We start from the raw sequence: 21,721 nt of genomic DNA, 5'->3' as shown, positions 1-21,721 counted from the left end.
GTGAAGTCTGTGATAAGGAGTTGGAAAAGATAATTACTCAGAACCTCTTTCCCTCCAAAAGGGATGTTCAGGTACACACGAGAATTTTTCTCCATTGAGGAGGCATATCTTAAGCCACGTGGCTAACTGCTGGGGGAAAATGCATCTGTCCTTTCCTCCAGATGCTGTCTTGCCTAAGGAGAGATTTTCACTGTTTTCCAGATTGCAAAAGATACACAACTAGTATTATTTGTGTATCATGCTTAGAAATCTCAAGAAGTTAATCCAAGCAGCACGCGTCACAAGCTCTGTGGTAACAAGCCCTGTTGTCATAAAACATGTCTGCTGCCTGGAGGGACCCAGCATGGGGAAGATTCACGGCCCCACAGCAGCTGGTTTATTGTCTCGCCTGTGGAATATTGCACGTGTGATGTCTCCTGGGAATTTTTTTTGGAAGGCACGTTTGCCTTTTCCTTTGGGGTGATGATCCATGGGCCCAGGACACTATTCTTTTCATTGGTTAGAATATCTTAGGCCTTAGACTATCTTAGACCTTGCTGAGATTCTCAGTGGCTAGTAGTATAAAACGGTAGAAATCAAAAGAGCTTAGGAAATGGTCTAATTCACCCTGGTCAGTCATTGATGCCAAAGCTGGGGTCTGGAGAGCCCACATCTAGCTAGTCACCAAGCAGGGACTGAGGCTGGTCTATGATGTCCATTCTGGGCCCTTTTTACTTCTCTCTAGAAAGATGTGGAAGGAACTGAGGAGTCCTGGCCTGGCCTCAGAGCCACGTCCTTGCTGGCTGTGACGTATAATAACTGTTAAAACCGTTGTCAGCCTTGGTAGGCATGGGGAGTCGTCAAGCCATCCCTGATGGCTGAGTGTCCTTACCATAATGCTGGACACTGTGGCTGGGAGTCAGCAGATGATGGGATTGCTCACCAACCACAGACCCGTCTTCACCCGGCGAGGGGCTGATGAGTTCTTGTTGGGTGCCCAAGAGCTGATTCAAAGTCTGAAATTCAACGTGAAAAGCCAGTTGCAGCCGAGGCCTGGCCGTGGGAGTTTCACACTTTGAATCAGCTTCTCATCCTAAATGAGTAGCACAGAATAAGAAAGATAATTTGTCATTTGAAAGCGAGAAACATAGATACTCAATTTTAGGTTTCACATTTCCAAAAACACATGGTCCTCTCTAGGTTTAAGCCAGTGATTGACTCTGTGACTTGTCTTAAAAAAACTCTTCCTCCCAACATGGACAGAATGAGTACACTCTGTAATGCATACTAGTCATTTTTTTTTTTTTTTTGGACATGTCTTAAGCAGAAACAGTTTTTCTTCCAGCAGATCAGTGATAAATTAAATGTGAATGATACCCCCAGGGCAGAATTAACTGTAGGTTACTTGGGCTTTATGCTGAGGGGTGGAAAATACATTTCTACGTGGAATTCACAATTTGTAAATCTCTTGTAATATGGATTATATTTAATGATTACAGACATTTTTATAGCAGACGACATGTACATTGGCTGTTTTTCAACACAAATATAATTTTGCAACTTTAAAAAATCTTATTATTCTCTTATAATAAGAGAATTAGTATTTGGTCCTTTCAAATTGATATCTTCCTGATGCTTGCCAGGAACTCTGTTGGATAATTGTCCAAATTATAGTATTAAACTAAAGCTAAAGGAAGAAATACAATGTTATTATAATTATGAAGCAAGGAAAAGGAATTCTCTTTTAATCATTTCTATCAAGCCATCAATAATTACAGTGGTTGTTAAAGTATTATATTAGCAATACTTGTTAAAGTCTTCGGCTTATTTTGTGGATTGCCAATAGCAGTGGTTGAGAGTGGGGTCCCAAGAGAATTTCCAATAAACATTTTAAAGGGTATGAAAATGGAATCTCATTGAGAACTTAGAACTGCCTGAATTGGCAAGAGACTAGACAGTGGGATTATGCACAGTAGAATCCAAATGTTGGGAGAGTTCAAGACTTTAAAGAAATAGAGCGGGTTTTTTCACCAGACACATCTCTCAAGATGATGGTGGATACTTCTGCCATCATCTTTAGAGATGAAATGGAGTAAGGTAAGGTATAGGGAGATCAAGGGAGAGAGAGAAAAGAGAGAACTAGAATACCATTGCACAATCTCTATATTCTAAGAGTTTAAAACATGTCAAGTGCGAAACGTTGACTCACACGTGGCAGAGCAGAGATGCTGCGGGCAGGTCCCACGTCGGTGCTCCCAGGCTATCCACAGGCAGAGGCTGCCTTCGGAGGGGTGCCCCAAAGGGCAGGCACCAACCGAGGGTCCTGGTGTGGGAGAGTTGAATGTGAAAGGGAAAGGCGTCAGCATCAGGAGAGATGGCGCCATCGACCCCAAGACCTCCCGGGCCTATAGTACAACAATGCAGGAACACGAGCTAGGGCCAGACAGGCCACTGAGAGCCGTGGGAGACGTGGCGTGAACAGCGATGGGCTACGGAACATGAGCTTCAGCTGGGAGATATTAGGCATTTATTGAGCTGTGATACTATTGATCATAAAAACTTGAAGCTGGGCTCTGTGTCTTCTTGAGGTGTGGTCTTGGGCAAACGATGTAACTGCTCTCAGCCTCGGTTTTTATCTGTAAAACTGGGAGCCTAAAAGCAGTTCCCGTCGGGGGTTATGAAGATGAAGCACTTGACTGGTGGGAGAAGTTAGCCAGGTTCCTCTGTCTAGTAAGCGGTGCTGGACAGTCACCAGCAGGGCTTTGAATAGCTCTTGTATCATGATATTTGATTATTTTATGTGCCCATTCCACAGCTTCTAATACAATTAAAATTATGTTAAAACATCCATCTAAGGGACCTAAAAAGAAGTAAACACAAAGGCCTCTGCTGCTTTTCTAAGGGTGATTGCTTAGAATAATTTTTTTCTTTACTCTGTTCCAAATCATCAACAGTATAATTTTGTTATTTTTTAATGGAAAAAGGATAGTAAAATGATCTTTTCTATTTAACTGGCAAATCTGTGAGCAGGCAGCAGGAGACGAGTCATTTCTCACTCTGAAAATAAGACCCCTCGCTGGGCGAGAGGGACAGGCTGACGGGGCTGGTTAGAACCTGCTTATAGCGCATTCTTGCTGCTCGGAGCCTAAAGGTGTCGTTTGTTCTCCTGTGGTGAGAAGCCCCCGGTTCTCTGATGAGTGTGTTTAAATGGCCACCGAGAAGCAGGCCGTGCACAAGACAAGAGGCTCCCTCCTCGGGACCGATGTTCTCCCAGGTGGGGGCAAACAGCACAGCCCTTCAGCGAGGACAGGACCGTCAGGAGCGAATTCTCAGAGGACAGTGCTTGGCTCCATGTCAGTAGCCACCAGCAGGGGCATCTGCTGAGGTCAAGGAAAGTTTTTGAGGGAAGTTTTTTTTTTTTTTTTTAATTTTTAAAAATAAATTTAGTTCTTTTCTTTTTTTCAGTTTTGGACAGTAATTGGTTGCTCCCCTCAGGGGTGGTCCCCAGAATTCTCCCTCCACCATAACGCCCGTCTGTAACCCAGCACCACAGTCCCCTGTGCTCATCTCTTCCCTGGCTTGACCCATCCTCCACCCCCTGCAAGATGTCTCAGGTCTGTGGCCAGCTTGGAAGTTTTGTCTTTTTCCTGACCTTTTATTGGATTTCTCCATATTGCACACTTTGAGGGAAGGTATTTTTCCCTAAGATTTATCTTTATTATGCATACAAGAATTGGGGTGCAGGCCAGAGGTACAGGGGGTGAGAGGACTCACCAGAGACAGAGTGGGGAGCAGAACAGGTGCATCCACTGAAATACACTGCTGAGGAGAGCAGCAGGGAGACAGGAGAGGTCTGCTGCACCATGGGGGTAGCTCCCTGGCGGGGATCGAACTCAGGTTGCAGTGGCTGGCGACAGCTTGATAGCGCTGAGACTTTGAGGGAAGTTTGAAGAGGAGAGCTGAGAAGGCAGAAGCTGCAGGCTGACTCAGAAGCCTGGTATCTCTCATCAGTGGTAGAGTTTGCTGCCCTGTGGCTCCCACAGGCTGCGATTACAGTGGGCCTTGGTCCTTAGACCTGGAACCTCCCTTACTTACTCATGATCCCGGTGCCATCTGATTTCTGGACCCATGTGGACCTTGTCACCTTAAAGTCCTTTTCAGAACAAGACAAAGCCACCGTGGCAGAAGGGAGAGCACCAAGAAGCTCAGCTTGCTTCTGTGGAACCATGCGGGGGGCATACTCCAGGGTGGCAGGACCGGGCGACAGAGAGCTGCAGGGGTGGTGGCGTGAACAGCATCAAGTTGTGGAAGATGAGCTTAAGCTGGAAGATACTAAGCATTTGTTGGGCTGTGATATTATCAATCTTAAAATCTGCAACAATAAACACTTAACAGAGATGTCACAGGAGAAGAAAGTTTTCAGGCTTTGCTTCCCCTCACGCTTGGTGCCAAGATGCCAGAGATGCTGCTATGAAGAGTGTCTGGGCTCATGCCTCTGTGGACAGGTTCCTCTTGTGGTTAATTTTGTTTAATGACTTCCATGGCCAGACCTTCCTCGAGCCCTGCTTTCCCCATGTTTGATTTACAAAATTTATTTTTGTTTTGAAATTTGGCACCAAAGAGCTGTTTCCTCTGTGTGACTTTGCAACGCCACCGAAGCCAGGTAGAAGCTTCCCTTGAGAGGACTCTCCATCCATCCGACTCAGTGAGGCCCCGGGTAGCCGTGATGAAACAGGAAACAAATTGTTTGTATGGTCAAGACAACACAGAGCCTCAGAGAAGCAATTCAGCAAAGACAGTGTTCCCGGAAGCATGTTCTGTAGCACCCCGTGTCCCGAGGCTTCATGGTCAGATGAACTGCTGGAGCACTGTGGGCTGGCCTTTCTCCTAAGAGTCCTGGATGCCTGTGGGCACATCAAAGAGTCTGACAAGGTCTGCAGGAGCTTGAATTTAATGCTCCTGTTCAAGGGCTTCGGCTGTGCATCCTGCCCCCCATCTCCCTGCCCGTAGGGGCACCCAGCACAGCATCTCTTGGGAGATGCTGCCACAAATCATGTTGTTTTTCTGGTTTGGGGACCCGGAATCTTGAGATTGTGAGGCAAGACCTCGTCCATGCAGATTTTAATAATAAACGATGTGGAGAGCAGCTTTCAACCCGACATTTAAAAAGTGGCTAAAGCAATTTGTTTACAGTCACGGGGAGCAGCACCTAAATCCACCCTGTCTTCCTTCCCTTCACTAAGGGGCTGAGTGTCCCTTTCCTGGGTGGGGGAGAAGCAGGGCCTCTTCCCTGGGGCGTTGCCACTGGCTCCTGGCCCTCTCCCCTGCGTCCCTGTGTCCACTGCCTCCACACGGGCCTTAACGACACTGACTTAATCTGTTTAATACATGAATTTCTGGGAGCTCCTTTCCAAGGGATGTTTTTCTGTTTCCTCGTGGTTTGATTTTTGCTGTTTTAAAGACCATTTTTACTCAAGTCTAATTATATTTTATTGTCAGAAAATGTGGTTTGTGCCATTTCTACTTTAAAAAAACAACTTTGGTGAAAATGTTTATAGCCTGTATAGGAGTGATTTTTGTTACAGATCCAGGGGTAGGCAGTGGGGGTGGCGGGGGGAGCTTGTCTGTAGAAACAGAATTTGACATATGTCTATAAAAGCAATATTGTTCAAATGCTCCAGACCATTCTTTTTGCACAATTGACTTACTCAAGACTGATGTATTATCTTAAAGTCTCCCACTCCTGGCACATTTCCCCCCTTCTGCCATTTTGGTGTTGTATATTTCAATCCTATGTTATTTGATTCTTGAGATTTATGAGATTTATATGTTCATTGTGAGTTGTGCCCTTTATCATAATAAGATTTTTAAATCTCATTTAATGCACTTGATCTTGAATATGACTTTGTCATATATTACTATTGACATGCCTACTTTAATTTATATTTGCGCATCCTTTCAGTTTCAATATTTCTCTTTTAAAATGTTTTAGTAGAGGCAAACAAAAGAAAGAGATAATTTAGGAATGTTTTTTATATGCATCCTGATTTTTTCCTCTTTAAAGCTACTTCTTATATACAATATGTTGTGACATTTTAAACAACAAGCCTGAAAATTTTTGCGATTTAATCAGGCGGACTATTTCTATGTATTATATAATTTGGGGGGTTATTTTTATCATTCTTGTTATTGCTATTCTCCATGTTTCCTTACCTCGCTGCCTCCCTCCCCTTTCCTGTGCTCCCTCCTGCCTCCCTCTCTTCATTCCCCGTCCTGCCCCTCTCCTTTCTTTCTTACAAAACTTGGACAGTCCATACCTCCTTTGATTCCCTCCTTTGGTGTCGATAATTCTCCTATTGCTTCTCTCTAAGTTCCTTAAAACATAGTTGAACTTGTATTTCTCCATCAACAATAGCAACCAAAAATGAATGTCTCCCACACTCGCTTTCCACATCCATTACGTGGCTAGAGTGGAGTTACCACTGAGCGAGGTAGGCGATGCTATTTTTATTGCATTTTAGACATGAGAAAACTGAGTCACGAGGGTTAAGAGTTTACATAGCTTCTTGGGAATCCACAGCTAAAATTGGAACCAAAGCAATTTGCCTCAAGACCCTGACCTCTTAGTCATCTTGCTAAAAATTACCTTTATATTTTTTAGAATTAAATATTATTATGTCTCTGCGAGTTGAAAAAGTTAATATATTATTTTACTTTGCTCCTGTCTTAGATGATTTGTTTTCGTATTCTCTTAGGACAGATGATGACGTTCAAATTTGTTAGTTTTATTTCCCTAAAGAATTAGTTTTTAACCCTTGTGTTATGGGGTGACCCATCTCCAATAGATATTTCAACTTGAGCACTGTTTAACTGGACTTTAGGCCAATGGCCTTTAGTTTGATTTGGAGCAGTTGAGGGACATCTCTGAGGCATCATTCTCAGTCAAGATGTCCAGGTGGTGTTTTCTGGGCTCTTGTGTATCTGAGCAGTAGAAGACATTTGCTCCCGAGCGAGGCCTTGCTGGGTGTGGGTTTAGTGGATTCTAATCCTTTCTGCTTTCACTAAATGCCTTTTCCCCTGGCATTTAGTGCTGCCGAAGGAAATATGACCCAATAGTGATTATCGGTGTATGTGCATGTCTAGCTTTATCTACACACATACACACACACACACACACACACACACACACACACACACATGATCCTGCACACAGGGCAGCATCCTCACTGAGGCGAGGAAAGTGCTCAGTGCTGGTCTCTGGGCTCCCAGGAATGGTGTTTGGTGTTCCAATCTGTCTTCACAAGGAAATGTGTGTCAGGGGAGATGAAGCTGAGCGAATGGGCCATCTCAGCGAATGGGCCTATGAGAGTCATCAGCCCTGGGGTTTCTTCAGCTTCATACTTACCTGGTTATATAGGTGCTGTGTGTGTTCATGTGCATGTACATCTGTGTGCAGTTGGCTGCCGCCTGTCTCTCCAGGTGTGTGATGCTCCTCCTGCTTTCCACTGCAGGTACATCTCCTCATGCCTGACATTCAGTACTGGATGAACAATGACAAGAATGATACACAAAGATTTGGTGGAACACATGGGTCTCAATTGAATTCTCATTTATCTTGAATATGGGGTCCACATACTCCTTCCCATTTCTTTGACTAGAACTGTGTCAAGTGCTGGCTCCTGGGACTATCACCAGAATAATCTGTTTCTAAGACAGAGCTGGGTTTATCACCTCCTTGGTGTGGTGGGCAGAACAGTAGCCCCCCCCAAGGATATCTGTGTCCCACCAGGAAGCTGTGAAGATGTTACGTTCTGTGGCACCAGGGACTTCGCAGAAGTGATGAAGTTAAGCATCATGGGAATGGAGAGGATCCTGGGTTATCGGGTTGGTTCCGATATAATCACAAGGTTCTTGTAAGTGAAGAATGAGACAGGCTTTCGACCCCTTTCCTCAGTCGTCAAAGCCAGCCAGGGCTGCTGGGGTCTTTTTCCTGCTGATGTCTCCAGGTTCTCTGCAACTATAAGCACTGGTGATGGTTGGACCCAAGTCGATAATCCCCCATCTCAAGTAGATATTCATCTAAAACAGATCTGCAAATCCCATGAGCCATGGAAAGTAAATATTTACAGGTTCTGAAGGTTAGGGCATGGACATCTTTGGAGGAACCATTATTCTTCCTACCACATCTGTAGCGAATCATTTTCACACCTAAATGCTTGCTTTACCTTTTGAGGGCACGCCTCCCTATTTGCATAGTCCATTTTATGACTAGTTTATGTAGATTTCCCTGGGATTCATGTTTGTTTGTTTTACTTATCTAGCGGTCTGGTTACTTGTCTGAAAACAAGGTGGGCAGTTTCTCCTTGTGCCTCTGACCTGCTTGATGGTGGTGAAGATGCTAGATCTTTAGCTGGAAGGATCATTTTTGTGCCAGATGCCCTTGGGCAGGAGCGGGCAGCGCCTGGTCTCTGTGTCGCTGTTAGCAGGGCAGGCAGTGTGGGTGGAAGTGTCTTCAAGGTCTTAAAGACTGTTCATCAAGAGTCCTTCTTTCAACAATTTTCCCATTTTTATATCTTTCTGTGTTTAAAATGAGTACTTAAATGGGAAGGTGGGGTTGGAAAAATCAATTGCTGTCAGCTCGTGGTTCTCATAGCTTAGGATTCTCCCTGGATCATTTATTTTCCATCTTCCTTCACCGTGTGCACAGATCTCTATCTCTTGGTGCCAGGGGCTGCTGAAGCGCTTGCCTCGGGTTCCCAGGCTCTCTTGTGCTCCACCCTCACAGTAGCCACATTCCTCCAAGCCACGGGGTGCAACTTGAAGATACATCTTTTACGCAGAAAAATGCAGGGTTGAAACTTCTGCCAACCTCATTGAAATATCCTAGGAAGTAGGCATATCCTTGAACCAATTCATGCTCAATATCGGGCAATTTAGATGAACAGAAATGCTTCTAAATTATAAAGAATTACATGAATATAAGCTTTGTTGCTGTTTTCTATTATGGTTATTGTCCAGAATATCAATGACATGCACTTCTGTTTCATCTCTGTTCCAGACTCACCTTGACATTCTGGCAAAAAGCGTGAATCGCAGGCAGGTCTACTTCCGGCAGGAAATTCTCTGCCAGACGCTGGGAGGGAATGCATGTCCACTGGTGACCATCACAGCCATGCCGGAGTCTCCCAGCGCCGACCACCTCGAGCAGTTCCGTGAGTAAAATCAGCACCTTCTTTGAATACTGGGTGGTGGTGATGATGGGGTGTCCTCAAGATCTGCATCACTTTGAGATCAGAAGCTCCATGAGGGGTTGGGGAGCAGACTATAGAAATGAATCCTCAACTTCTCTTGATACGAAGCAAGGGGTAGATGTTGCTCTGCTGTTAAAGAAGAGAAAATGATTGACAGCTGTCAGGCCACGAAATGACTGGTTGCTGTTGGGCAGCTTATTAGTGACGTCACTTCCTTTCTGAAACAACGCCAGGGTCTGAGTCACTTTTTCCCACCTTGAATCCAGGGATTTTACTTGCCACGCTCACTACTGTCATGCCACTCACACAGCCTCTCAGGTTCTGGAAGGAAGGAAGTTGAGTTTTGGAGTTGTTGCTACAAAATCCCCTTGATCACCTGAATGCCATTTGGATTTTAAGAGCTGAAGGTGGGGAGGGAGCTCCAGCCAAGAATTGCAAAATCAAACAGAGAACCATGAGCTGACAGCAATTGATTTTTCTAACCCCACCTTCCCATTTAAGTACTCATTTTAAACACACAGGTACATACAGAGACACAGAGAAAGAGAGAAGTGCACACACATGCACACACAGTCACAGAAACACACATGACTGACATAGAGATGCACAGACAGACCCCCTCCTACCTCCCCCCACAGGTGCCCCTTTAACATTAGAACCCTGGGCATAATCTTGAGTTACCTGTAACCAACTAGCTTTTCAAGTTGGCTTCTGACAGTCTCAGAGCTTAGATAGGCAAAGTGAAGTCAAACAGAATGAGGCTTCGTGCTTTGCAATGCAGAAAGTTAGGGAGATGAAAGTAAAGACTTGGGAATAAGAACGCTGCTAATTTATCCCCAGAAGATGCAACCTCCCCTGATGAGGTGCTAACTGCATCCAGGTGACTCCTTGGAGCATCCCTGTGCAGTTTCTCACACCCCATCAGTGCGTGACAATGGATGCTTAACAGCCTGGCTAATCAACAGCTGATTACCCGTCTGAATGAAGGAGGCCCTACAAAGCTTTAATGAATAATAAGGGATTTTTCCAAAAATTCTTTTATGCATCAAATGTGTTTAAGAGCAATTTCTGTAACAGTTTCGGAGCCCTTTGCTCTCCGGTGAGCCATGCTTGGAAGCTAAAGACGGCCGTCCTTCCAGGGCTGCCTTCAGCAGCAGCTACTTATCTCAGGAAGTGGTTTCGTGAAAGTCTGCACCATGCAGGCTCCCTTTCCGAAGACGGTCTGTGCGGAACCCCAATGTATAATTTTGGCGTGGAGCTGCCTCTGCTTGTTTACTTTTCTTCATGCTGTCTTTGTTGTTTGGTTGACATTACAACTAGAGAGATTGTTTTTGCTGTCAGGAGGCGACTGGAACCATCGAAAAGCCCCATAATCATGTGGCACTGAGATAGTTCAGTTCAAAGTAAAGCGGTCTCATCTGAGTCAAATGAGACTGGTTTCTGCTTGCTCTGTAAGATGCGTTACCTAAATATATACTCTGATGTCTCATTATAGCTTTCTCTTTTAAACACATGCTTTTTATCCACAGTTGCTCATCTTGAGGGGTGCCTGGGCTGAGAGGAGAGGACCCCGGGGATAGTCAGATGATGGCTGTCTGTCATCTGTCCATAAAAAACTTGCAAGTGACAGTCATTGAGTTGGACCCTGAGGTGCCCAGGGCTCTGACAGGGAGGACTAGTTAGCGCCAAGGTCATTGCTGTGCCCACTGCACTGTGGCCGGGTGCTGTGCCAAGATGGGCCTACGGCTTCATTGAATGCTCTTGTGTCACTGTCTTGAAATTCTTGCAAAGGGTTTGAACAAGGTGACTCGTGTTGGCATTTGGCCCTGGGCCCTGCAGATACAGAGCCGGTCCTGGGCCTGACTTAAGGTCACATAGCTAAAAGGTGCTGTCCTTTCTGTGCCTCCAGCCCCTATTTCCAATGCACACAAGAAGAGTCCCAACCAGTTTTGTCTGGACATTGAAAATTGGTGTGGATTCTGTGGGCGACTGGCGTTTTTGCTAATAGGGGTTGATTTCAGAAGTCTGCGTGTACCGAGGGGGTGAGTGGGGCTCAGGGAGGTAAACCCCACCCGAGGGAGCCCCATTTGCATCCTCCTCATTCTGTCCAACTCCAGAGTCTGTGCTCACACAGTGCGCCGACATGGTCTCGGGAACAGGTGGTCAGCGTGGCCCGTCTCTCTGCCCTGTGAGCCAGAGGCCCCTCGCCCTGCTCTGCGTCCTCACGCTCAGTTGATCACAGATAAATGTATTACTCTCCTCACTCTGCTCACAGTGAATTTTATTTTCCTCTCCTAACCCAATGAAAGCAATTTCGTGGTGGAGGTTTTGGGCAGGGTGGCAGGAAAGCAGGGGCTGGAGGGGGTGGAGGGTGGGAGTGTGAGGAAAGAAGTCTCTGCCCCTCGGGCTCCAGCACAGCCACCATTGTAGGGTATGGGCCGCTGTGCCGGGAACGCGGGCTCAGATGGGCCACGGGACGAACGGTGCTCAGCAGCTTGCTGTGAACACACGAACACGTGCCGACGCTGAGTCTCTCTAGTTCACACCCCAAATGTGATTAACTGTGCCGGAAATCAGAAGTAAAAACCCCTTAACTTACCTTGAACCACAAAATGTGAAGGATCAGTTTAGGCTGAGGAAATAGCACTTGGACAGGTGACACATCCTGTCCTGTCCCCAAGGTCCCCCCACCTCACCCGAGGTGCCCCCCACCAGGTGATGTGCTTCCTCTGTCCCAGGGACCAGGCTGGTTGCCCCAGGGGAGGGGTGTGTTCAGCTGTGATTGAGTTAGTTTCTGGCTCAGTAGCTGACTTACTCCTCAGAAAGGGATTTGTGCATTGAAAGGCTTTCTTTCCTCATGGAGATGATAGCTTCTTCTGCCTTATTTTGGAAACCCAGGAAAGGAGGCCCTGACTGTGGGCCTGGAAGAATTCCCCCGCTGGAGACAGGGGCCCCTGGTGGTCTGGCCTAAGGCCCAGGGCTGGAGATAATTGAGGACAATTTATTGATTACTTTAGTCCATCCCAGGGCATGGGCTCCAGAGAGTCTCCTGGAAGCATTTTTTTGGTTTGATTTATTTTTCAAAAGCATTTTTTTTTTCAAAAAACAAAAACAAAAAACATTTTCCTGGAAATATTGAGCCTGGATTTCTTGGTAAACATTTTCTGTTGAGTAGTGGCCAGATTTGCCTTGGTGTATGTGTCCATCCATGTGATTTGGAGGACTGAGGACCTGAGAGGAGACTTGCTCCTTGACGAACCTTGAGATTTGAGCCCTCAGGGTCCAATTTGGCAGATCTCAAAGGGCACAGTCACTCTTTGCCCTTTTCACTGGGACATGGAACAGGATGGTTTTCTGAGAGTGTCACGAGGCCATAATGGAAGATATGGGCTTGAGGAGAAACTGACCATCGTGGGGAGTCACCCCAGAAAGAAGCTGCCATCCCAGCATCAGAGTCTGTGGAGGAGACACTGGGGGACCAGGGGGGGCAGCGCCTTCTAACCCCTGTTTCTGGATGTGGAAGGAGCCCAGGGGCTGCATCAGAGGCTCTCACAGGCTACTGGTGCAGAAGGCAGGGCACCGGAAATGTCTTCTAGTGCTTTCTGAGACTAGTCTCCACTGAACAGTGCTGTGCTGGCATCATTCCCTTTAGCCCAGTTAAACCCTTTAACACATTACATATTAACAGGGACTTCGATCAGCAGACCCTTTAATAACAACTTCCAAATAGATAGCTGAGGTGAGATTTTTTTAGTGTGTGTGTGCTCTTCAAAAGCAGTGTGTATGCACATGTATGTGTATGTTTTGCACACGTGTGTGTGTTCACCAAAACCTCCACCCTGAAAATGCTTCCATTGGGTTAGGAAAGGAAAACAAAATTCATGGCATATGTTCGCATAGGTGTGTGTTCTGCTTTCTTGGCCTTGAATGGAGAGAAGATGCTAATTAGAGCAGAACCAGAGAGTAACTCAGAGTGTAGAGAAAGCTGCTGGGGGCTCGTTCGTTCACTCAAACCCCAGTGGGAGTGGGATTGGGTGAGAAACCCAGGGAGGAGCGTGGTTCTGCTTTTGGCAAGACTCAGCACTCCCCACAGCCAGCCTGCTGTGTGCTTCTTGCTGCCTTGGTGTGGAGGGACTTTCACTCAGGACTTCTAGGCTTCTCTCCACTTTGCATAGAGCCAAGTCCAGACTCACTGCAGGTCAAAAACCAGCCTAAGTCAAGGGCAGTAAATGTTCCCTCAGGGAGGAGAACCTGGGGCTCCACCCCACTATTGAGGGGAGTGGGGGGTATCTCCCTCCTCAGACTGTGTCCCCACTGAGAAATTTCCCAGAGGGCGCACAATCAGGATCTTTAAAGACAGCTGTCATTGAGTTAATGTCCCATTTTCCTCAGCCCAGAGAAAGCTGGTCACTTTGTACTTGGGAAGCTCTAGTTCTGTGAGAGATGATTCATTTTTCTTGGGAGCTTTAGTGCCCAAAGTCTCACCTTCGGACAGCTGTGTGTTCAGACCCCGTCATGCAGTTGTCTCCACCTGAGTTACCTGAGAGGAAGAACTCAATTGTGGGAATTTTCTGAGAGAAAATGTCCTTCTCTTATTGGAAACTCTCACCCTCCAAGTGTATAGTCACTGACTGACTCATTGATGGGTGAGAAATCGAGAAACAACAAAGGTGGATGGGAGGAGGTGGCTTTGCTATTTTTGCAACTGGAGACACCTCCACCCTGCATTTATTAGTTCCTAAAAGAGCAGAGTGTAACCTTTATGTGTCTCTGGAGGTGAGGTAATCTCATGCCACGTCACAGCCTCCCATGGCCCACACGCTGTTCTTTCCATGGGCCTGGGAGCAGGTGGGGGGAGTGAGAGGCTGCATTTACAGTGCTTAAAGAATACCTTTCTCCTTTTCTTTTTCTTAAAAATATTCTTACAAAAGCAATGTTCTATTCAGCCTGCCATTATGCTAAAAGCTTTCCTTGGAAGACAATAGCTGTTCTCAGAGAAAAGATTTACACGGGGTCCCGAGGGTGTAATGAGCTACCACACCGCACCTGCCTCGGCTTGGGAGTTGTCACTTGTAAGTGGTTTTAAATTAGAACAGAGTGGAAAAATACACAGTTACAGAGTTCCCCTTTTGGCTTCTTTGCAAATCATTTCCCATCCTCTCTGGCCTTTGTCTCCCTGTGAGATTCCCAATCAGGTATGAAGAGCAGAGCTTACCATTGGGGAGGGCTAGCGTGACAACAGAAGGGAAACAGAAACTCACGTGCAACCCTCTTCCTCTCAGAATTTTTTTTTTTTTTTTTGCACCCAGGAGGCTTATGGGACCAAGTGTTACAATGGGATTTCCAAATTTTAGAGCTTTCTATAAAGACTATAGGGTCCAGATTTCTTGATCGGGATTGAAGCTCAGGCAAGAACTTCCCTCTTGCTGGTGGGTAAAGAGTGGCTCTGGGCTGCAGACTTCTTTTCTCCTGCTTAATTTTTTTTTCCCTGTAAAGCACTGCTCCTGACAAATATTACAACTGAAAAAAAATTAACTAGAAGGGCATAAAGACATCTATGGACATTTTTAATAAAAGGAGTTGGATTAGAAAACTGAACTGTGCCCTTTTCTTGCTTTGAGATTGTCATTTCCTCGGGCAACCAGGACTAGGGACCATGATAGATTTTAGAAACAGAAAGACATTTAGCCATTGTCATCGAGGCACTCCCATCTACAGGGTGCTTGTGTCATGTGAAAAGATTATTATAATGCATTTTAACAGAGCCAGTTAGAACAGGAGGCTGAATGAAGTTTGAGGGGCACAAAGAAGAGCTTGTACTGCAAGGTCGAATCATGAGGCCCTTAGACCTTCAAGCTGAACGGTGTAAATCCCACCACATGGACGTCTACTGACATGGTTTTGCTGTCAAGAAAACCTCATGAGACTGGATCAAGAAGATGTGGTACATATACACAATGGAATATTACTCAGCAGTCAAAAAGATAAACTCATGCCATTTGCAGCAACATGGATGGAGCTCAGTGAAATAAGCAAGAAAGAAAAAGAAAAGTACTGGATGGTCTGTCTCACTTATAGCAGGAATGTAGAGGATCCAAATAAGGGATCAGGAAAAAAATAATTATAATAAAGTAAAAATCAAAATCAACAGGCAACTATAAATCAGAGACAAATGCAGTAGGGGAGAAGGGAATAGGATCAAAACAAGTGTGGGAAGAGCACAAGGGACCATGGTGATAGTTCATGGGTGAATGGGTGGTGGGAATTTCATGGGGACTACAACCAAGATGAAAATGCATACATTGTACAAAAATGAAAAATGATGTAAAAAAATATATATAAATATAAAACCTAGTGAGGCATCCAAAAACTATTTGACAAACAATTTTGATCTTTCTTGAGAAGACATCAAAGGGGGAAATATATATAATATATATATATATATATATATATAAATCCAAACCACCTTCCATTTGTTTTTCCCCATTTTCTGTTATCCATCTGCATGTGCATAAATAATGGTTCATAAGGATCCCACCTTCTTTCCAGACAAATCCTCAAAGTAGGTGACAGTTAGGCCAGTTCAATGCCTCCTTTCTGCTTCTTGTGTTGGCCTGGTCATCTCAAGAAAAACAAGGTCAAAAATCCTTCTTCTTCCCCCGGCTGACTGGAGGTAATAGGAAAACTTGCCAAACATATGGTTGAATAGCTTTACTTGTACCTAACTCCATATGAATTTTAATTTTACCAAGTTTTTACACAGTGTCTTTTGGTCATAATAATTCCCTTGTGAATTACAAAAGAAAATAACGATCATGGCCATTTCATGGTAACAGAACTGAGATTCAGGGCAATGCTATTTGATCGGAAGTCAGACTTCCACCTGCAGAAAAAAGTGGGGAGGGTGTGTGTCTTTTCCAGTACAAAACTAACATTACAGAGGCAGGAAGTTCTGGACACGATGCTCTGAACACCCTATGGCACTAGGCCTACTGGATGCTGGGTTGATTGAATGAGTTCAGGTGAGAAGGTGAGAAATGTTAAGTTGAGCTGAGTGATGAAGGACCTATTTTTTTTTTCACGTTAGGAAGTTTCTTCCAAGACAATGATGAACTAAGAGGATGTTTTATGCAGAGAAAGTACAAGATCAGATTATTCTTGAAGGAATATTTTGTGGCAGTGACATGGGGGGGCTGTCTGGAGAGAGGATAATAATGGTGAGCCCAGCACAGAGGTCCCTCACTGAGTCACTGGGGTCCTAATCTTGAAGCTGCCCTGCCTTATCTTTATGATACCAGAAAAGATGTTGAAACACTCCCTGCCTTGGTTTCCCCACTTGTGAGTTGCAGATTACAATTGGACCTCCTTCATGAGGCAGCTGAAGATTGTGGTGGGTTTAGAATACTGCCTGACACAACGTGAGTGTCCCAGAAATAATGGTTTTTCATCATCTCTATAGGTATTGAGCTTCCAAGGAAGATGAGTGTATGGGATAGGAAGGAAGGGTCTAAATTTAGGAGACATGTCTTAGAAGCAAGAGGTCTTGGTGATTGATTGGAAATAGGGATGAAGAGTCAGGACTTGAAGTACTTCTACCTTGGGTGACGGGGAGAGAGTTTACTGCTAACACAGGAATGGCTGACAGAGTGAGACTATCATGGAGGGATAATAATGAATTCAGGTTTGAAAATGTTCCTTTTCAGAGGACTGAAACTTTATAAGGACTCAGGCTAAACATAATTATAAAGTCAATATGCTATAATATACAATCTATTTCAGAGGGAACTCAAATTGTGTATTAAATGAATTATTTTCTCAATTAGCAAGCACAGTAAAAGTTGACTATCTGTGGTTACTGTAGCAGAAACATGCAATCCATTTCATCAGAATCCTTCTCAGGCACTCTATTCTATAAAGTGTTCATGAGATCTAATCATTTATATCTTTTAATGTAATTAACTATTTACAGATGTTTACATATGATTAATTGTTCCACTAAACATCTCTGTGAGGTAAAGAAAGAAAATTACGCTTCTGATTTCCATTTTTAGATGATGAAATTGAGACCCTGAGAATGTCAGAGGATTATTAAGAGCTAGAGTTTGGATTTCTCCCACAATGTTCTGAATCTTCAACCTCATGACCCGTGCCACCTTCTACCCACTTTAGCTTACCTTCAAGATGCAATTCGTTATATGTAAAAAAAAATTGCATATGCCAGTAACAAGTTCAAGGCTTCTCCACTTTGTGAGAACACACGCTTTCATATCAACCCTCTAACTTTAGTGGAAATCTAAGATTTACTGCCTCTACAAGACTCTTTATGCCTTTCCCCACTGTCTTACCCCATTGTCACTCTCTGCCCTTCAACCACATTCCTCTTCTATTCCTTGACCACAGTTACCTAGTTTCCTTTCCTGGGTTTCAGCACAGGGAAGTTCCCGCTATAGCTTGGCCTGGTTGATTTGTTCTTGTCATATATTATCTTAGAGCAGGTCAAGGAAGCCTCCCTGAATCGCTTTATCTAATGTTGTTCCCCCATCCAGAACCTGTTCGATTTGCTTTGTAGTCCAACAACTGAGCTCTGGGAGAGCACTGACTGTGTGCGGTATTGTAGTTCCACACTGTTTTCTATAGGGGCTGGGCCAATCTACATTCCCACCAATAGTATATGAAGGGTCCTTTTTCTCCACACCCTTACCAACATTTGTTGTTATTATTTTTTTTTTTAATATGACTCATTCTCATGGGTATAAGGCAGTGGCTCAGTGTGGTTCTGATTTGCATTTCCCTGATGATAATTGATACTGAACATTTTTCATGTACCCGTTGGCCACCTATATGTCTTCTTTGGAGAAGTGTCTGTCTAGCTCTTCTGTCCACTTTTTGATTGGGTTCTTTTTTGTTGTTGTTGAGCTTGTCCTTTTGTTTTAATGATCGTTTCTTTCATTATGTAGAAGCTTTTTAGCTTGATGCAGTACCATTCATTTTTGCTTTTGTTTTCCTTATCATTGGAGTTGAATTCCCAAGGACATCCCTGAAGCCAATGTCATGGAGAGTTTTGCCTATGTTTTCTTCTGTGTATTTTATGGTTTCTGCTCTTCAACTCAAGTTTTTAATCCATCTTGTGTTAATTTTTGTGTCTGGTATGAAAGAGTAGTCTGGTTTCATTTTTCTACATGTGGCTGTCCTCTTTTCCTGGCCCCATTTGTTGAAGATACTTTCTTTTCTCCATTATACAGTTTTGGCTTCTTTGTCACAGATTAACTATCCATATAAATGTGGAGTTTTTCTGGCTCTCAATTCTATTCTTGTCTGTGAGTCTATTTATATTTTAATATCACACTGTTTTTATTACTGTAGCTTTGTAGTATAGTTGGAAATCTGGGAATGTGATACTGCCATTCTTCTTCTGTTTTGTCAAGCTTGCTTTGGCTATTTAGGCTCATTTGTGGTTCCATGTAAATTTCAATAATGTCTTCAGATTATAACAATGATAATTCTTCAAATCTATGAGCATGTAATACATCTCCATTTCCTTGTGTATTCTGTTTCTTTTAACTGTGTTTTATGGTTTTCATTGAATAAATCTTCAACCTCTTGTTAGGGTTATTCCTAGTTATTTAATAATTTTTGATGCTATTGTAAATGAGATTATTTTCTCTCCTAGTTCATTTTTTGCTTATAGAACTATAGCAGACTTTTGTATGTTGATCTTGTACTTACTGTCATTTTTACTTCTAGCAGATTTTATGGTGGTTTTGAATTTTCTTTAGCATATAACACATACATATTATCTATAAATAAAGGCAGTTTTCTTTGTTTCTTTTTGTTCATTTTGTGTCCTCTTTCCCCCCTTATAATGCTGCCAAGGGACTCCAATATCATTTTGAATGAAATGGTAGGAGGAGATATTATTTTCCTTCACTTGATTGTAGCGGAGAGACATTTAGTCCTTTATCATTAACAATGTCATTATTTGTAGGTTTTTCATACCTCAGCATGGTAAAGACTTTGCAGATGTGATTAAGTTAAGGCTCTCAAATCTCTGCTATTCTGAGAGCCCTTTCTGTTCTCTCACCTCTAACCCAACGGGTCCTTGTTTCCTGCTTTGTTCTGTGACTTTGACACTAAGTTGTTCATTTTACTGACAGTTTGGGAAATCTTTGAGGTTACTTTATTTGAGAAGGTTTTTTTATTTGCCTTTGCCTTATCATCTGAGGGCACTAGCAAATTGAGGAGATGATCTTCAAATTTTGGTGTACCATGAATTCAAGTATATGTGATAATATGTGTATGGTCATATATTTCTTGGAAAAAATTGAGGTAAAAAATTGTGCTTGCTCTTCTTTTCTATGAATTATGACTGAAGGCCTTTGGGCTCTCAGTTTTATGCAAGGGTCTTCCAGTCGGACCCAGCATGAGAGAGACCTCTTCTCCTTTCACTTCCTAGTGTCTGGGGTCAGCCTTCATAGCAGGAGCACGTCTCCAAAATTTGGTAGAAAACCCTGAGGAGCAGTGGGCTTTGATGTCTACTGACCTTTCAGGGTTTCTTTGGTTTCACCTTGTTTTTGGCATCTACAGAGTTCTCCTTGCCAGACCAGCTCAGCAATGCATTAAAAATGATTTCTGAAAAACATTTTAGGACATTGGTTGTTTCATTTGGATAATTTTTCAGAATAATATTCTGCAGGAAATGGAGGTCCTCACTCTGTGATCTCTCCACTTTATATGTCGCTTCTTTCCATTAGAAAGGAAAATGAAAGTCCATTTTTTGGCTTACTATAATGTGCAGTATGGGTGTGGAGGTGTGGTTCTGAGAAAGTATATCGGCTGTTCTCTATGTAGCATTGATGCTCATCCTGCTGCAAGAATACTTTTCCTCCCAGTTCTTGGAATACTTTTCTCCCCTAGCAGAAGCTAAGACTTTTAGTGAAGAGATATGCTGGAATTTCTGAATTAAGAATCCAACCCAGGACCAGGTTTTCTCAAGTGCCTCCTATTTTCCTCCTATTTTGTCATCACAGATATCAGAAGAGTGAAGTTTTATCTTTTTTTGACTTGAGTTGACTGATTAACTTAGAGACCACTGTCTGATCTCAGTCACCCATCTCCAAGATCAACACCAGAAACGTTGAAAAGACAACCGGTTTGATCCATGCGGGTGCCCCAGTTCTGCTGCTCCATGAGCTCACTGAGGTCGCTCCAGCTGTGGGCACAGCTCCTCGCTCCCCTGCAGCTGGTGGAGCTTCTCTTGGCCACCATGCTGGTGGAGCTTCTGAATTGTGCCTCCAGGGCAGATGCACTTAGTGTCATGAGCCACAGGGTGGCTGCTCAGGCTCCTCCCGCTGCCCGAGAGCCAGGAGAGAGGGAGGCTCTAGAACCCGAGGTGGAGCCTGCCAGCTCTTCCAGAGTGAATATTCATCGACACTCCACTCTGATCCAGGTAGTGACAGTGACAGCAGGGACTTCCTCCTACCCCCAAACAGAACAACACAGTCACCCCCAGCCCAACTTACAGTAAGCCGAGCTACATGGTGATTCTTTTCCTCTCTCCTGGGAACCCGGGGTAAGGGCTGAGAGGAAAAAGCTGATGTGAACAGTGTGGCAGTTTCCAGTCTGTTCATGGTGGCTTCCCGCTCCTGTTCTCTCCAGTGAATTTGTGAAGAAGTCATCTGGCTAGATAAGCTTTTGTGAACAAGAGCCTCTTGGGGCCACCCACACCTGGGAGATCACACCCCTCTTGCCCCAATTCCACTCGCAGAAGAGGCTCAGGCGCATGGGCTGTGGGCCATGTCACTGGGCTCATCAACTGCCTGGATGTGATAATTAAAATGACCACCTCAGTAACGACCGAGTGATGGAGTTCTGCCCTCAAGCTGGTGTGTTTGCTGTTGCCTTACTCCAGCAACAGATGAGGGTGTTGAGAGCTTGGATGCCACAGCTCTGAGGGAGTTGCTGGTGCCCCCATGTTCCCAGCGCCTTCCCTGCAGCAGATTCTCTGTGGCTCATTGAGTGTCGAGTCCAGGTGGCAGCTGTGGATTTTGACATCCCAGGATCTTATAGGGCGAGGCCATCTTCCACATGTACTGATGCGCATCCGGGTTGGCAGTGGCTATTTGTGAAGCTGACAGGGTAAAGCCCTAATTAGAAGGACCAGCAGGACTCCCTGTACCCCGGGATGCTTCGACAGAGCTGTCACTGTCTCCCCTCAGGCGGGATCACTGGGCTGGAACACTGAGCAAAAAACATTTTGTTCAATGTTCACTGTACAAAACTCCCATCATTAGCTCGGTGACAAGGGAGGGCCTGCTTGACAGAAGATAGGATTTATGCATCGTGATGGTGACAAGCGATTCTGAAAACTTTCGGCTGCTGGAAGATGCTATTGGAAACTCATAGAGGAAAAGTGGGCGTGCCTCTGGTTGTGGGTGAGCTGAGGCTTAATTCAAGGTTTTGGGCAAAGGGTGGGGAGTCACTTGAATTTGAAC

General features: G+C 44.5%; 1 protein-coding gene across 1 annotated transcript in view; it reads left to right on the top strand.

Annotated features, from left to right (window-relative positions):
• Positions 1-21,721, top strand: part of AGBL1 (AGBL carboxypeptidase 1) — a 602,442-nt gene that overhangs the window by 93,409 nt on the left and 487,312 nt on the right. The window contains exon 17 of the mRNA XM_054695456.1: positions 9,038-9,191. Coding sequence (XP_054551431.1) covers positions 9,038-9,191 — 154 coding nt within the window. The remainder of the gene's footprint in view (positions 1-9,037; positions 9,192-21,721) is intronic.

This window comes from Talpa occidentalis, unplaced genomic scaffold, assembly GCF_014898055.3.
Source record: "Talpa occidentalis isolate TD23 unplaced genomic scaffold, MPIMG_talOcc4v2.1 talOcc4.14, whole genome shotgun sequence".
Lineage (NCBI taxonomy): Eukaryota > Metazoa > Chordata > Mammalia > Eulipotyphla > Talpidae > Talpa > Talpa occidentalis.
This window is presented reverse-complemented; position numbering and strand designations above follow the sequence as displayed.